Source organism: Marmota monax, unplaced genomic scaffold, assembly GCF_021218885.2.
Source record: "Marmota monax isolate L192 unplaced genomic scaffold, Marmota_monax_Labrador192_F-V1.1 WCK01_AAM20220418_F8-fsc00045, whole genome shotgun sequence".
Classification (NCBI taxonomy): domain Eukaryota; kingdom Metazoa; phylum Chordata; class Mammalia; order Rodentia; family Sciuridae; genus Marmota; species Marmota monax.
Window position 1 is genome coordinate 13,404,458 of NW_026692132.1, and position 18,936 is coordinate 13,423,393.

The 18,936-nt window shown below is 37.2% G+C and overlaps 1 protein-coding gene across 1 annotated transcript in view; it reads right to left on the reverse strand.

Moving 5' to 3' along the window:
• The window catches only part of Cntn5 (contactin 5), a 1,252,743-nt gene that overhangs the window by 739,285 nt on the left and 494,522 nt on the right, over nt 1–18,936 (reverse strand). Inside the window, exon 3 of the mRNA XM_058570757.1 lies at nt 9,800–9,924. Coding sequence (XP_058426740.1) covers nt 9,800–9,854 — 55 coding nt within the window. The 5' untranslated portion in view covers nt 9,855–9,924. The remainder of the gene's footprint in view (nt 1–9,799; nt 9,925–18,936) is intronic.

An 18,936-nucleotide genomic window follows, 5' to 3' on the forward strand; every position in this document is an offset into this window, starting at 1 on the left:
TTTATGAGTTTAAATGTAGAATGACATTGAGAAGATGAGAGAGAAATAGAAAAAATCATCAGATAGTAATACTGTGCTGAAAGAAAAAACCTGAGATAGGACAAAATATCCATAGACTCCTTTATTTAATTTTTTAAGTAACCATAATGTTGATGAACTGTAAGTTTCATTTAACTTTCAATGTCTTTGTAATTGCACACCTTTTTATGTCACCACAGACCTGTCTACCAACATTTTATCTTTCACATCTCTTACTTACTTTACCCATTTTTTATAAGCATTGTCTTCAGCTTATAAAATTAATACAATACATTCATAATTATTTACTGTGTTACTTTGCAGTTATTTAATTTCTTGAAAACTGATCCTTTCAAGGACCAGTATTAAAAGATGGAAGAGGTTTTTACCTATCTTTTAAAGCATTTAGATATATTCATGCATGTTTTAGATGCGACAACATATACACAATTTGTGACTGAAAGGTTAAATTAATCTCTGTACTTAAAGAAATTCTATTAGGTTTCAAACAAGATTTTGGAGCACAATCTGATAGTAAGTTAAAGATTATCTTTGATGTTATGGAAAACCACACATCATATATATATATATATATATATATATATATATATATATATATAGAGAGAGAGAGAGAGAGAGAGAGAGAGTGATGAATTTACATTGGTAGTATTTCACAATAGTAAACATTTTATGAAAGACAAAGAATATCTGCTATAAAATTAGAATGCTAAAAATATGGTTCAAGTGATTCTGAAAGTAATTTATAATACATTCTATCCAGGTTTGTTCTGCTATCTGTTCTTTTTTTTTTTTTTGACAATCTGCAGTTTTCTTAATGACACCCAATGCAGAAAAGGTTAAGTTGCTAGGAGAATGTGTTTCATGCTTTTAAACAAAAAAAAATTTTTAGTATAGTCAATTTTTGTTGCATAGTAATATAACAAGATATAAATGTTAAGGCTATTTGTGGTCATCTATAAAATGCATGCTCTGTACTTCATATGGCCATATAGTCTATATTATTCCCATTTTCATGCATATATATGCTATGCATTATTATATGTATGCATATGTTACATATGCATATTTACATTTAGTATTTGCAGAGTACTGAATTACCTTATATATATATCAAAGTAAATATCTTATTATATTAAAAATTAAGTTCAGTATACTTAAAACATTACAAATATCCTTAAAATAAAAGCAATCATTCATTTTAGAATTATAAATAATTACATTTTCAGACCCCCTTATTATATGTTACTTAAATTTTATTTTTAATAAAGACATTGAGTTAGATCAAATCAAGCTATAATTATTATGTGCATAGTATTTAAATTATTACCGAAATTCAATTTCTTGACCTTAAAAACAATAAACTCTGCCATCTTAATTGTTGTCATAGTCCAAAGAACATAAACTGCTTTTATTTTTATTATTTATTTATTTATTTATTTATTTTAGTTCCTGGGGATTGAACCAAGGGACACTATACCACTGAACTATACCTCCAGTCCTTTTCCATTTTCATTTTTTTTTTTTTTTTTTAATTTTTTATTGTGGGTTGTTCAAAACATTACAAATTTCTTGACATATCATATTCCACACTTTGATTCTAGTGGGTTATGAACTCCCACCTTCACCCCATACACAGATTGCAGATTCACATCAGTTACACATCCATTGATTTACAAATTGCCATACTAGTGTCTGTTGTGCTCCGCTGCCTTTCCCATCATCCACCCTCCCCCCTCCCCACCTCTCCCCTCCCCTCCCCTCCTCTCTCTCTACCCCCTCCACTGTATAACCCTGAGGGTCTCCTTCCATTACCGTGCAATTTACCTTCTCTCTCCCTTTCCCTCCCACCTCTCATCCCTGTTAAATGTTAATCTTCTTCTCCTGTTCTTCGTCCCTACTCTGTTCTTAGTTACTTTCCTTATATCAAAGAAGACATTTGGCATTTGTTTTTTAGGGATTGGCTAGCTTCACTTAGCATAATCTGCTCTAATGCCATCCATTTCCCTGTAAATTCTATGATTTTGTCATTTTTTAATGCAGAGTAATACTCCATTGTGTATAAATGCCACATTTTTTTTATCCATTCGTCTATTGAAGGGCATCTAGGTTGGTTCCACAGTCTTGCTATTGTGAACTGTGCTGCTATGAACATCGATGTAGCAGTGTCCCTGTAGCATGCTCTTTTTAGGTCTTTAGGGAATAGACCAAGAAGGGGAATAGCTGGGTCAAATGGTGGCTCCATTCCCAGCTTTCCAAGAAATCTCCATACTGCTTTCCAAATTGGCTGCACCAATCTGCAGTCCCACCAGCAATGTACAAGTGTACCCTTTTCCCCACATCCTCGCCAGCACTTGTTGTTGTTTGACTTCCTAATGGCTGCCAATCTTACTGGAGTGAGATGGTATCTTAGGGTGGTTTTGATTTGCATTTCTCTGACAGCTAGAGATGTTGAGCATTTTTTCATGTACTTGTTGATTGACTGTATGTCCTCCTCTGAGAAGTGTCTGTTCAGGTCCTTGGCCCATTTGTTGATTGGGTTGTTTGTTCTCTTATTGTCTAATTTTTTGAGTTCTTTGTATACTCTGGATATTAGGGCTCTATCTGAAGTGTGAGGAGTAAAGATTTGTTCCCAGGATGTAGGCTCCCTATTTACCTCTCTTATTGTTTCTTTTGCTGAGAAAAAACTTCTTAGTTTGAGTAAGTCCCATTTGTTGATTCTAGTTATTAACTTTTGTGCTATGGGTGTCCTATTGAGGAATTTGGAGCCCGACCCCACCGACTGTAGATCGTAGCCAACTTTTTCTTCTATCAGACGGCGCGTCTCTGATTTGATATCAAGTTCCTTGATCCATTTTGAATTCACTTTTGTGCATGGCGAGAGAAAGGGATTCAGTTTCATTTTGTTGCATATGGATTTCCAGTTTTCCCAGCACCATTTGTTGAAGATGCTATCCTTCCTCCATTGCATGCTTTTAGCCCCTTTATCAAATATAAGATAGTTGTAGTTTTGTGGATTGGTTTCTGTGTCCTCTATTCTGTACCATTGGTCCACACGCCTGTTTTGGTACCAGTACCATGCTGTTTTTGTTACTATTGCTCTGTAGTATAGTTTGAAGTCTGGTATCGCTATACCGCCTGATTCACACTTCTTGCTTAGCATTGTTTTTGCTATTCTGGGTCTTTTATTTTTCCATATGAATTTCATGATTGCTTTCTCTATTTCTACAAGAAATGCCATTGGGATTTTGATTGGCATTGCATTAAACCTATAGAGAACTTTTGGTAATATCGCCATTTTGATGATGTTAGTTCTGCCTATCCATGAACAGGGTATATTTTTCCATCTTCTAAGATCTTCTTCTATTTCTCTCTTTAGGGTTCTGTAGTTTTCATTGTATAAGTCTTTCACCTCTTTTGTTAGGTTGATTCCCAAGTATTTTATTTTTTTTGAAGATATTTTGAATGGAGTGGTTGTCCTCATTTCCATTTCAGAGGATTTGTCGCTGATATACAGGAATGCCTTTGATTTATGCGTGTTGATTTTAAATCCTGCCACTTTGCTGAATTCATTTATTAGCTCTAATAGTTTCTTTGTAGAGCCTTTTGGGTCTGCTAGATATAGAATCATATCATCTGCAAATAGTGATAATTTAATTTCTTCTTTTCCTATTTTTATGCCTTTAATTTCTTTCGTCTGTCTAATTGCTCTGGCCAGTGTTTCGAGAACTATGTTGAAGAGAAGTGGAGAGAGAGGGCATCCCTGTCTTGTTCCAGATTTTAGAGGGAATGCCTTCAGTTTTTCTCCATTCAGAATAATGCTAGCCTGAGGCTTAGCATAGATTGCTTTTACAATATTGAGGTATGTTCCTGCTATCCCTAGTTTTTCTAGAGTTTTGAACATAAAGGGATGCTGTACTTTGTCAAATGCTTTTTCCGCATCTATCGAGATGATCATATGGTTCTTATTTTTAAGTCTATTGATGTGGTGAATAACATTTATTGATTTCCGTATATTGAACCAGCCTTGCATCCCAGGGATGAATCCTACTTGATCATGGTGTACAATTTTTTTTATATGTTTTTGTATCCGATTCGCCAGAATTTTATTGAGGATTTTTGCATCTAGGTTCATTAGAGATATTGGTCTGTAGTTTTCTTTCTTTGAAGTGTCTTTGTCTGGTTTAGGTATCAGGGTGATGTTGGCCTCATAGAATGAATTTGGAAGTTCTCCCTCCTTTTCTATTTCCTGAAGTAGCTTGAAAAGTATTGGTATTAGTTCTTCTTTAAAGGTTTTGTAAAATTCTGCTGTATACCCATCGGGACCTGGGCTTTTCTTAGATGGTAGTCTTTTGATGGTTTCTTCTATCTCCTCAATTGATATTGGTCTGTTTAGGTTTTCTATATCCTCCTGACTCAATCTGGGCAGATCATATGACTTAAGAAATTTATCTATGCCTTCACTATCTTCTAATTTATTGGAGTATAAGGATTCAAAATAGTTTTTGATTATCTTCTGTATTTCTGAAGTGTCTGTTGTGATATTGCCGTTTTCATCCCGTATGCTAGTAATTTGAGTTCTCTCTCTTCTTCTCTTCACTAGCATCGCTAAGGGTCTGTCGATTTTGTTTATTTTTTCAAAGAACCAACTTTTAGTTTTGTCAATTTTTTCAATTGTTTCTTTTGTTTCGATTTCGTTAATTTCAGCTCTGATTTTAATTATTTCTTTCCTTCTACTTCTTTTGCTGTTGTTTTGCTCTTCTTTTTCAAGGATTTTGAGATGAAGTATGAGATCATTTATTTGTTGGTTTTTTCTTTTTTTAAGGAATGAACTCCAAGCAATGAATTTTCCTCTTAGAACTGCTTTCAATGTGTCCCATAGATTCCGATATGTTGTGTCTGTGTTTTCATTTATCTCTAAGAATTTTTTAATTTCCTCCTTGATGTCTTCTATAACCCATTGATCATTCAGTAACCTATTGTTCATTCTCCAATTGATGTATGCTTTTTCCTTCCTTCTTTTATCGTTGATTTTCAGTTTCATTCCATTATGATCAGATAAGATGCATGGTAATATCTCTACTCCTTTATATTGTCTAAGAGTTGCCCTGTGACATAATATATGATCTATTTTTGAGAAGGATCCATGTGCTGCTGAGAAAAAAGTGTAACTGCTTGATGTTGGGTGGTATACTCTATATATGTCAATTAGGTCTAGGTTATTAATAGTGTTATTGAGTTCTATAGTTTCCTTATTCAACTTTTGTTTGGAAGATCTGTCCAGTGGCGAGAGAGGTGTGTTGAAGTCTCCCATGATTATGGTGTGGTGGTCTATTAGACTCTTGAACTTGAGAAGAGTTTGTTTGACGAACATAGCTGCACCATTGTTTGGGGCATAAATATTTATGATTGTTATGTCTTGTTGGTGTATGGTTCCCTTAAGCAGTATGTAGTGTCCCTCTTTATCCCTTTTGATTAACTTTGGCTTGAAATCTATTTTATTTGATATGAGTATGGACACGCCTGCTTGTTTCCGAAGTCCATATGAGTGATATGATTTTTCCCAACCTTTCACCTTCAGCCTATGTATGTCTTTTCCTATCAAATGCGTCTCCTGTAGGCAGCATATTGTTGGGTCTTGTTTTGTGATCCATTCTACTAGCCTGTGTCTCTTAATTGGTGAGTTTAAGCCATTAACATTTAGGGTTATTATTGAGATATGGGTTGTTCTTCCAGCCATATTTGTTTATTTCTGTTACTAAACATTGTTTGTTTTCCTCTTTGATTGTTTCCCCCCCCCCTTTACTATCCTACCTCCCACTGTTGGTTTTCATTGTTATTTTCCATTTCCTCTTCCTGTAATACTTTGGCTAGGATGTTTTGAAGAGATGGTTTTCTAGCTGCGAATTCTTTAAACTTTTGTTTATCGTGGAAGGTTTTAATTTCATTCTCCATCCTGAAGCTTAATTTCGCTGGATACACAATTCTTGGTTGGAACCCATTATCTTTCAGTGTTTGAAATATGTTATTCCAGGATCTTCTAGCTTTCAGAGTCTGTGTTGAAAGATCAGCTGTTATCCTGATTGGCTTGCCCCTAAATGTAATCTGCTTCCTTTCTCTTGTAGCTTTTAAAATTCTCTCCTTATTCTGTATGTTGGGCATCTTCATTATAATGTGTCTAGGTGTGGATCTCTTATGATTTTGCACATTCGGCGTCCTGTAGGCTTCTAGGATTTGGGATTCTGTCTCATTCTTCAAGTCTGGGAAGTTTTCTTGTATTATTTCATTGAATAGACTGTTCATTCCTTTGGTTTGGAGCTCTGTACCTTCCTGTATCCCAATGACTCTTAAGTTTGGTCTCTTGATGTTATCCCATATTTCTTGGATGTTCTGCTCATGGTTTCTTAACAGTCTTGCTGAGCTGTCTATGTTCTTTTCCAGTTGAAATACTTTGTCTTCATTGTCTGATGTTCTATCTTCTAAGTGTTCTACTCTGTTGGTAGTATTCTCCATTGAGTTTTTAAGTTGGTTTATTGCTTCCTGCATTTCTAGGATTTCTGATTGCTTGTTTTTTATAACCTCTATCTCCCTGTATAGTTGATCCTTTGCTTCCTGGATTTGTTTGCGTAATTCGTTGTCGAAGTGATCTTTCATTGTCTGATTTTGCTGTTTAATGTCTTCCTTGATACTCCAGATCATCTGAAGCATGTATATCCTGAATTCTTTATCTGACATTCCATCTGCTGCAGCTGTTACCTCTTCTAAAGTTGCGTTGACCTGCATTGCTTGTGGTCCTTTCTTTCCTTGTCTTTTCATACTGCTTGCGTATCTTTCCTGCAGGTGCGGGCGGCGGCTCTGCTCTCTCCTTATTCCAATTGGGGTGTCGTGGCTACCACGCCGGCAGGTCACTGGGCCTGTTCTGGGAGCTGGTGGCGGCTCTGTTCTGCCCCTACTCCAATTGGGGTGACGTGTCTGTCGTACCAGCAGGCCACTGGGCCTGTCCTGCTGGTCGGTCGCAGATCTGCCCACCTTTCGGGCACGAGTGGAGGCTCTGCTTTGCCCCTACTCCAATTGGGGTGTCGTGACTACCCCGCCTGCAGGATGCTGGGTCTGTTCCTGGCAAGGGAGGCGACTCTGCTCTGTCACTACTCCAATTAGGGTGGTGTTTGTACCCCGCCGGCAGGCTCCTGGGCCTGATCCGCCGGTCTGTTGTAGGTCTGCCTACCTTGAAGGCGCGGGCGGCGGATCTGCCCTGCCCCTCCTACCACGCCTGCGGACCCCTGGGCCTGATCTGCAGGTTGATCACTGGTCTGCTCACCCTGCGGGCACGGGTGGCGGTTCCGCTCCACCCCCACTCCAATTGGGGTCACGTGACCACCACACCAGCAGGGCCTGATCCGGGCGTGGGATAAGGATCTGCTCTGCCCCTACTCGAGTTGGGGTGACGTGTGTACCACACTGGCAGGCCACTGGGCCTGACCCGCCAGGCTGTCACAGGTCTGTTTACCTTGCAAGCGCGAAGGGCGGCTCTGCCCTGCCCCTCCTACCACGCCCATGTACTACTGGGTCATGGGTCTGCCTACCTGGCGGGTGTGGGTGGCGGCTCCGCTCCGCCCCCTCTCCAATTGGGGTCACGCGGTCACCACGCTGGCGAGCCGCTGGGCCTGCTCCGGGGGCTGGCGGCGGCCCGGCTCCTTCCCTCTGGCTCGAGGACAAATTGAGGAGACTCGGGTGACTGAGCCTCACCCCCCTTACCAGGAGACCAACTGCTTATGTCACCGCTGGTATTGATGAAGATCTCTCCTCCGCCGCTTTCTGATGACATCAGATCTCTGCCATGTTGGTATCCTATGCGAATGGCAGCATTTCGTTCCCCTTGCCAGGCAACCCAAGCAATGGGTGAGTCCTGACCTGCCCTCAGCAGGACCCTGACCGAGACACAGTTTCCGCGGGCTCCTAGCCCCGGTCCAGGGAAGTTCCGGGAGCCGGAACTCGGCCGCTCCGTGCTCGGTGTAAGCTCCTATAAGTGTAGGCTCCAAGAAGCAGCCCCCGCGGGCTCAGTTCCGGGAGCCGGAATTCGGCCGCTTAGTGTTTGGTGTATGCTCTGATAGTAGCAGGGTCCAAGAAGCAGCCTCCGCGGGCTCCGCAGCCCTGAGCCAGGGCGATTCCGGGACGGTTCCGGGAGCCGGAACTCGGCCGCTCTGTGCTCGGTGTAAGCTCCTATAAGTGTAAGCTCCAAGAAGCAGTCCCCGCGGGCTCAGTTCCGGGAGCTGGAATTCGGCTTCTTGGTGTTTCGTGTTTGCTCTGATATTAGCAGGGTCCAAGAAGCAGCCTCCGCAGGCTCCGCAGCCCGGAGCCAGGGCGGTTCCGGGACGGTTCCGGGAGCCGGGACTCGGCCGCCCCGCGCTCCGTGTTCACTCCGATAAGATCAGATTTTAAGAAGCCCCCAGGCGCTGAACCCTAGCAATCTGTCTGCAAGCCGCAGGCGAATTGCAGCCTGAAATTACCTGTTCTATGGCTGAATGAGCTGCGGTCAGTCAAAAACAGGTGTGGTGACGTCAGTTTACCAACATGGTGGCTGCTGGCCTCCTCTGTGGTCTGACCGGTGTGGAGAACCGAGATGGACCGCTTCCTTCCCCGTCTCGAACCCAGAATTCAGCCCTGAGTGCGGTGCTTGCGCGTCTGGCAGAAACTGCAGCGCTGTAACCCTGCGTCTCTATCCCAGCGCGCCTTGCAGACTCTAGCCGCGGGGCGATTTGCTGAATAAGCAGTGTTACCCTCCGTGCGACAAACCTCTCGCGTTTGAGTCCCCGTAGCCGATCCTCATGCGATGGAAATCCTTCCTCCAGGTTCCGGCGCACCCCACTATTGCTGGAAATTCCTAACAAGATATCCTTTAGCCGTCCTGACTTGTCATACTCCCACACAGTGAAGCAGCACACGGGGGTAATGCACTCCCCTCGCCGCCATCTTCCCTCCCTTCCATTTTCATTTTGAGACACCATCTCAGCAAGTTGCTTAGGGCATTACTATGTTGCTGAGGGTGACCTTGAACTTGACATCCTCTTGTCTCTGCTTCCTGAGTCTCTGAGATTAGAGGTGTGTGCCTCTACATCAGCTCATAAACTACTTTTGCCAAATAAAAGATCACACTTTATATCCAAGATGCAGAACAATAATACTGAACAAAACAATGTTAGGGAAGCTAAGACACTAAATAAAAATATATTGGTACAGGTTCTTTTAAATAACATCATATATATTTATATGTGTGTCTTTATATACATATATAAATATCTAATATATAAAAATATATAATACATATATAATGTAAAGCCATTATTCTGTTTTTATATGGTGAAATTTAGCATTGTAGTTATTATAATGTAACTTTTATAATGACTTGATATAAATATATATGTACATATATGCACACAAAACCAAGTTTCCTGAAAGCCAACAATGGCTTTGATTGTAAACAAAAATCAATGAAGTACATACTTATATTATTAATATTTATAGTTTTTGTATTGTTTTATATTATATATTTTGATGTTATTACATGTTTTTATAATATTGAATTGTATATGACTTTTTGCTCTGCTAACAGAAATTTAAGGGATGTTTTGTCTTTCTCTTGCTGAAAGATATAAAAATTAATATAAACTTTAACAAACACCAGAGGACATTTTGTAAATGAGATCTTGAATATAGTTCTGTTAATTGATACTCAGAAAATTAAATAATTAGGCAGGCCTTTTACCTGAAAGACACCCGGTGACTGAGAGAAACAGAATTAGTGTCCAAAAGGAGGCCATCCTGGGTCACTGGAATCTTGTGTGCTCCAGCGTGTCTATCAGTGCTGATATTTCTTCATTAAAGATTGCCCTGTTGTAATAGATAACAACTTTCAAAAACAGAGAAAATAAATGACACAACAACACAAAAATCTCCTAACATGATAAATAACATAAGTGGAAAGGTCAGATGAATATACACTTGAACATTGACCACAATAAAATAGTTTCTGTTACAACTCAATTAATGCACAGCACAAAAACTTCAGAGAAGTGATAAAGTCTCACTATCACATTTATTTATGTAGGATATTCCCTTACAGATAGTAAAAACATCAGGTTCTAATGGGGATAATTTTTCCTCACAGAGAATGTATAATAGCCATATTTATTACATTAGACAAATTATTGTACTAGAAAAATAGGATAGAGGAACCAGTTACATTAATATATGCTCCTCTGCTCTAGAACATAACTAATGATCAGTTAGCCAAGTGATTTTACACATTGTGCCTGTAAACTCCACAGGGAATACTTCTCATTTAATTATTAATGTCAACTGCCTTTGTTTATAACTCCTGTGATTATCTGTACTTGTTAGAGTTCCCTCCTTTGGTGAGTTATTTCTCTCAGCATCTTTTGCTAGCCAGAACCTAAGGGAAATAAGGATTTTCATGAATATTTAATATCTTTGTTTAATGCCACTTTTATAACAATAACTGGTATAACACATTAATATCCTTAATTTCATTTTTTCCTGAATGATAGAATAAGTGTAAAAGAATATAAAATTCTAACATTGAACTTTCTGTAAGAACTTGACAAATACATATTGGAAATTTCTGTCCTATGTAAGCAGTTTCAGATTTTTGGGGTGCTAGCTGTGATTCTCTTGGCCAAAGATGACTCAATTGGGAAATAATTGCCCAGTATGTTGACGATTTTTATACAATAACTGCTTTCTTGGTGTGACCCTTCTTTATTGACTTAGGCGTCCAGGTTATGTCTATCTTTAAGGAATAGTTTAAAAATATAGACAAGCATTCTTCCCCTTACTTACTTACAATTTAATATAATTATACTAAAATAGGGAGTCTCTTGTTAATTCTTCTACCTGAATAAAGCTAGTTCCATTTCATTGATATTTTAAAATATATGCCTTGATAGTCTTTTTAATTTCATGGATATGGATCACTAGTAGAGAAGAAAGTTAAAAGTTAATAATGACTGATTTATTTTTAACTACCTCTCATCAGAAAGAAACTTTCCACTGCTTTTTATTTTGTCCTGAATAAATATCAGAAACAAGTACAATTTAAAGCACAAAAAAATGGCCTCATAGATAATTTTTAAAGTTTAGAACATTTTTATTATTTATAAACTGCTCTTTACCAGAAACGAATAATAAAATAAAATAAAATGAACATATCCCATGCAGCAACTGAAGAAACTGGAAGTTTGCTAGAACTATAATTATAATTCATGAGAACAGCATATTTGAATAAGTTAATTTTCATTTCATAAGAAAATTGTCCTTCCTTGAATGTGAGTCCTGTGAATGTAATATAGTTTTGAGTAAACTCAAACTTGTTTGATGAGCTTCTGTTCATTCCCGTGTCCTCCCAAATTGTCCTTCCTTTCTCTATTATCAATGTCTCAGTATTCTCTGTTGTCTTAAACATTTATCATCAAAAATGCTAATACTCCTGGAGCGCTGTGTGCTATGCATTGGGAATGTTGAAGAGAAAATCCACATACATGTGTGCTCCTCTGCATTCTACAGACACAGAAGGGGAACATCACAGAGAGCCACCAGCAGGATGCCATAAGTGTTACATAGAGAAAGAGCTATGTAAAGAAGAGCTGATTCCTAAAGATGGCAGGAGCTGGGAATAGTAGAGCAGGATCTTCAGTAAAATGGCAAGGCAGTCATTGGCCTTCTGGTGGTCTCACCACCAGAGGAGAGAGGGTAACTTTGAAACAGGTTCAGGCAAAGCCTCTCTGATAAGATGTTGTGTGGGCTGTTTTGAAAGAGTCTTTACATGTATACTCCAGACATTTTTTTTCCTTATTCTCTAATATAAATGATGGTAGATTGGATTTGATTGCTAAGAAATTCATTTTATATTAAAAGCTCTTTAGAAAAGAAAATGTGTGTGTGTGTGTGTGTATGTGTGTGTGTGTGTATTCTCAAGCATCAATACTTGGTTCTGAGGGATTAAACACACAAAATACCACACATTCTTATGAAACAATGTGCTATGGTTTGGATCTCAAATGTTCTCCAAAGACCAATGTATTGAAGCTTAACTGTCTTCCTGTGATGATATTGGTGAGTGGTGGAAACTTCAGCAGGTGGGAGCCAAGTGGGAAAGAATAGGTCATTGGGGGCATGCCCTTGAAGGTCCCCTTCATCCCCCTTCTCTCTCCTTGCTTCCTGGCATACCAGGAGGTGAGCAGCTTGTTCCACCAAATGTGCTCCCTGCCATGAGGTACTACTGCTTTGTCACAGACCGGAAATCAGTGGACCAATTAACTATGCATTCAAACTTCGAAAACCATGAGCCAAAATAAATATTTTCCTGATTATTAGTTGATTATGTTAGAAATTTTGTCTAAGAGAAAGCTGACTTGCTCATTTTAAGATATATAAATCACATTCTTTCTTCCTTTTTTCCTTTTTTATTCTCTCTCTCTCTCCCCTCTCCCAAGCTGGAGGGGAAGATACCAGGAATTCAATTCAGGGGCACTCAACTACTAAGCCACATCCCCAGCCTTATTTTTTCTATTTTACTTGGAGACAGGGTCTCAAAAGTTGCTAAGCACCTTGCAGTTGCTGAGGCTGGCTTTGAACTCACAATCCTCCTGCTTCCACCTCCCTCACCATTGGGATTACAGGTGTGTGCCACAGCACCCAGCTTCTCTCTCGTTGATTAAAGTAAAAAGTATATGTAACAGTCTCAAAACTCTGGATATGTGAACCTTTTATATTCTTTCCCTCAAAACACATTTATCCTATGACTTTAAGAAAATTACTATATCAAACTAATAATGAAAGGTAATTTATCACACATATTAAATTCCTTCTAGATGCCAGATTAAATTATAATCAGTAAATAAATGTCACCTTAGTAAATCAGAATGGTATGTATTTAGAAATGCCTTATTGGAGATTAACAGGTAAATATTACACTGTTGTTCACAGAGAGATTGAAAAGCCAGCAATACTAATTTGGAAACTACCAATCAGAAACATATTTTAAAAGCCTTCAATTTTTTTTAAATAATTTGTTTCAGTGCTTAGAATATATACCCATTATCACATGTGATATGTAAAGACCACTGATTGGAATGACCTATTTCTCTGCATTTCCCTGAATTATTGCAGTTATTTGTAAGCAAAGTATAATAAGTAATCATTGTATCAGGTTTCAGTTACAAATTATAAAGAACAAATACATTTTGGGGTTTGACGGCCTTAACAAGCATTTAAAAACATCACATCTTAAGAGAGCTAGTTATATGCTATATAAAATAAATGAGGTAATAATATATTATCACTTAACTACAAGTTAGTCTTTCACTTAAAGATCCGCAAAGGAGACCTCTTTCAATGACATATGTGAAAACAGAGAGGGGGAGGGATGTTTATTATTGACTGCTGACTTCTCCCCAGTTCTATATAGGGTGGTGCCTTGTGGGCAATTGTCATACAGCAGTCAAAATTATATTTTAGAACATAAATCAGATTGTACCATATTTCTGTGTTTTGCTCTTAAAATAAAACCCCAAATACTTAATATTGTTTACAGGGCCATATGCCACCTTTCTGTCTTCATTTTCTAAACATCCTGAACTTACTTCATTCTCAGACTCAGTTTCTTGCTGATTTTTAAATTGGCCAGGCATTCCTGTGTCTTCTTTCTGGACATCTCCAAAATCACTCCTTTTTCTACCTTACAGTTGTAAATCATCAAAAATTGATCCTTTAACCTTCTAGAGGCCCTTCTTGATCCCTCTCTTTAAAGCAAGCCACTTCCTGCTAGCCCTGTCACCAATTTTCCCTCTTATTTTTCTTCTTAGTAAGTTTTGGTGTCTAAGGTTACACTTTTATCTGTGTATTTATTATCTTTTTCTCCTACTCAGTGTCATATACATGAAAGTAATGATGTCTGTCTCATTTATCTTCATAGATTTAACTTCTAGAAAATGAGTGGCATTCAGTAGGTGTTCATTTACTCTATTTTAGATAACAATTATTGAATAAGCTGTAGCCTACAGTGAGCACATTATTTAGTATAAGAAGAAAGATACCACTGTTTCTCATATTTCTGTAGCACTTGTAACATTGTGCTAAGCCCTTCACTGCCCATCTTCTGGTAATGTCTTATGAACAAAGATAATTTATCCAAGATATTTTATAGATATTTACCTAGTAAAGACAGAGTTGGGGTGAGAACTCTGTTAACCCTTAAGCTGTCTCATCTCACACAGGATTACCAGCAATCCCTCCAACAGTCTCTAGAGCCATTTTATCTGCCCTAATTGAGACTAATTGAGTTAATAAAAATATTTAAAAACAACTCAAACATGCATACCTTAAATGTTGTCATCTGGCTAATAAATTTTTTATATTCCTAGACAAAAGGAATTGAAGATGAGAAAGATGTGATAGTAAAAGGGAAGAACAGAGGAATGAATCCAATCAGATTTTAATATGTGTATAGGAGGATGTAGCACAGTAGGTCCCAGCCTCAGGTGTATCTACAGGACACTAATGAAAAAAAAAAAAAGCAAATTGTAAATGGGTTGAAGAGGGATAAGTGGAGGGGAGGGAGGAGAACAGTTGTGGGGGCGGGGAAGTGCTGAGGACTGAATTGGAACAGGTTATGTTCCATGCTCTGATTATGTCAGAATGTATACCAGTATTTTATATAACTAAAATGAACTTTTAAAAAGGAGTGTTCCTAATTAGGAATATTTTGGTGGACACATTCTCACTTTTATTTATTTATTTTATCCAAATACTCTTATTATTGTACCTTCATAATTCTAGGATTTTCATAATGCTTATTTAAATAACACAATTACAACTACATGTGCAGCCTGCACAAACAGACTTTAGACACAAGCACACTGAGTCTTGGTAGTCATACAACTTACCAACTTACAATGAGGTAGCTAGTTAATTATAGAGGTAAATCTGCTTAGATATGAACATTTCATTTGTTTTGAGTTATTTTTATTTATGGAAGTAATAAAGGATGTTAGTTATTCTGGCAAATTGGAAAAGTAGAGGTTAAATAAAAATGTCTCTATTCAGTTTGTATATGTCAAAACTATTACATGAGATACTTGGGCATAAATTTTGGTGAAGGAAATAAAATTATGAAAGATCTCTTTTTTTTCTGGAAACTGTATGCTCCAGCTAAACCAGAAGTTTTCCCTGAGACTGGAGCTAGTGGCATCTTTTCATGAAAGATATCTCTTAAGGTATGTGTAAGGTCAGAATAGGGTTCACAGAGAAGGAACATAAAATATGCTTTTGACGGGAGTTGTGTTCTAGATAACCTTGATGTTCTCTAGCTCAATGCACCTGGGCAAATCAATAGACAATAAGATGCAACAGAGATGTAGAAAAAAATAAAATACAAATAAAAATGTGTGTTTGTGTTATAATTGCTATCATATATCTCTTGAAGGCCAAGCAACAGTGTCAGGAAGTGGGTAGACAGAATTTTGGCTCTTAAATATAACTAGACTGAATTATGATACTGTGAACCACAATGAAACAAATGACAGTTCTGTACCCTGACAAGATGCTCTGGGATGTAGCAATGAACCTGAGTTCACCATTGTTACATGTTTTAGAGATATTCTTCATGATTTTCTATTGTGTGTTGTTTAGCATAGTGAAAATCTATTTTTCTCATTCATTTTAATCTAAGATCAACTTTTGACCCCAACAGAACTTGCCCTTGTGGAAGAAAATCCAGCAAGAATTTAATAAGGAATAGCACCAGTCTTCTGAGACATTAAGTCAACTTTATCATTGTAGGTAAAACATAAAAGTAGAGAAAAATATAGTTGATGATTATTTATGGCTCAGTAGTTTACTTAAGTCATGATTAGAGCTGGAAAAAAAGACAATTACTTTAGAAATCAGCCATCCACCAAAGGTCATGGTTCCCAACTGACACCAGGACAGGGTCACTACACCTGCCACCATGTAAAGACAGACAGGCCTTGTGCCGTGTTGGGATCCAGAGTACTTGTCCATGGCCAGGTGGTAATAGATTTCTCTTTCTATTAATTTGAGAACTGTTTCTAATAACTAAACTTCCTTCTTAAGGCAATATTCAAAATATTATAAAGTGTTCATAAACACCTTAATAAAATATTTAGAAAGAAAAAAAATTAAACCACCAGAAGTCAAAGCTAAATCAGAGCAACAGTTTGAAAATTGAAGTTAACTTTTACTGTTACGTCACTTCCCAAATTCCGATAAACTTCAGGATGATGTTCTTGGCTACTCTGAAAGTAGATACCTAAACATAGGTTCTAGATCCCCAAGGGTAGATATTCAAATAGGAGAATCCAAATGTGTAGTTCCCAAATAGATCTCTCTCCAGAAAGAAATTCTACTCAGAGAAAAGTAAATTAAAAATTTCAGTCTTAAACTGTGGATTTGGATGGAAAGGCAAAAGAAAATCTGAGTGAAAAAATCCATAGTCAATATTTACAAAACATATGATAAAACAAGTCTCTGTGAGAGTCGAGAGAAATAATGAATGTCAGAATCAATATGCAAAGACTTCAAATATTTGACTTTTCAGACACACACATGCATGCACACACACATGGTCTTTAAAAAAATAAAAGAATTGGTACCATGAGAAAGAAGAGAAACAAGAGAAATGAAGAAGTTATCTAGAAAGAATCCCAGAAAGGCAAACAGAAAGTTAAAAAAGAAGATGAACAGAACAAGGGTTTTAGTGAGCCCATAATTAAGTATGTCTTATCAGATTTCTAGAAAAAGAGAGAATGGGTTGAGGCAATATACAAAGATAGAGATAATTGATAAGATTTTAAGAAACTGATAAAAGTTAACAATTTTAAGATTCAGGGAGACCAGATTTAAAAAACAAAACAAAACAAACAAACAAATAAAAAAACCACCAAGAAGGATGGATCCCCATGCACATCATAATAAAAATGCAGAACACCCAAAAACACAGAGAAAAATAAAACAAAAATCCAGAAAGAAAAAAGAAAATTAGCTATAAAACCATGAAAATCAGATTCAGTTAACTTCTTGTTATCAATCATGGGCTGTGAAGAAAAAAAAAAAAGCTATGAAGTCCTATGAGGAAATAATTATCAAAAATCAAAAGGAAGGGGGCTGGGGATGTGGCTCAAGCGGTAGCGCGCTGGCCTGGCATGCGTGTGGCCCGGATTGGATCCTCAGCACCACATACAAACAAAGATGTTATGTCCGCTGATAACTGAAAAATAAATATTAAAAAATTCTCTCTCTCTCTCTCTCTCTCTCTCTCTCTCTCAAAAAAAAAAAAAAAAAAAAAAAAATCAAAAGGAGGTCATTAGCCTGAGGTTCTCTGTGTAATGTGAACAACAAACCAGAACTTGGAAATAATTTTTTATAACTGACTTTAAAAAAAATGAGCCTCCAAAAATGATCTCTTTTTTTCTGGAAACTGTATGATTGGTTCCTGTAATCACAAAGTGCCCAGCAGGTGATTGGTTGTACAACTAGATACCTCCCCTCAGACCATATCCAATGGAGGAAACCCCTGGTTGTGATCAATCCAGTCATCTGTACTCTGCCTCAGTACTCCCTCACTGATCATATTGACAGAACAGAGCCCTTTGAGTCTGCTTTGGTTTTGAGGGCTGCCTGATTTATGAATTGTTCTTTGCTCTAATAAATTGTTAAATTTAAATGGCCTAAAAGGTTTTTTTTTTTTTTTCTTTTTATCAGTCTATAATTCTAGACCAAGTGAAAATTTCTTTAAAGGATAAGAGAGAAAATATCTCTTTATAGTGAATCAAAAACTGAAGTTTCTAAAAGTAAATTCTTATTGGGAAAAATAGTAAATGATATTCATCAGGTATAAAGAAAAAAATAATTGCAGAGGTAATCTCTGAATGTGCAAAGGGATAAAAGCATTGCTCATGTATAAAATGCTTAATATATGCCAGAGGCTGTCCTAAATACTTTTCTATAGGAATTTATTTAACACAAAGAATACTATGAGGTAAATCTATTATTCTCATTCTACAGATAAACAAGTCGAGGCACAGGGAATTTAAGAAAAATTTCCAAAGCCACACAGCTATTGAGTAAGCTAGGAGTTAATATCTATACAGTTAACTTTCAGAAGCTATGACTTTAACATACTTCACTATCTGAAAGAACAGTAACCAAAAGTGTGTAGTGATCATCTTTACAAATAATAATAAATAGGGTAAAATGTAATAAAAGTGTAAAGCTAAAATCCATTAAAATAGTGGCATAAAAATCAGGGGAGAAGTGACTGACGTTAAATATTTCAGTAGTTCATGTATTATGCAGAAGGAAAGCAAAGCTATTAACTTTAGTTTTTTTGCAAAACATCTGTGTTAAAATTTTTAGATTAACTGATGAAATAGAAATTTGTCAAAAAACAAATTTATATTCTTCTTAAATCTTTATCACCTCTCACTATTTTGGAAAGAAGAAAGATATTAAAATTATATACTTAAAACTCTTTTACACAAAATTTAGCACATCCGGCAACTTTCTATCTCCTAAGAAGAAACACCTACATTCTTTAGTCCAGTCTTAGAGGACACAAACTATGCATCTTGCTATACCTCCTACTACTCCACCTTAAATGTTTTGTAGCCCAAGTTATCTGAAACCTAATTTGTCTTGTATATCTTCCATGAAATGTTTGCATTTGTATTCCTCAGCATATACTTTCTTATTTCAAAATATCTATTTGTGGAAGGAATGAAATAAATGTTTAAATTGCTTGGTCAAGGGGAACTGCAAAGACCTTCATGCAAGAATAGATTTGGTACATCCGGGCTGCAGAGAAAA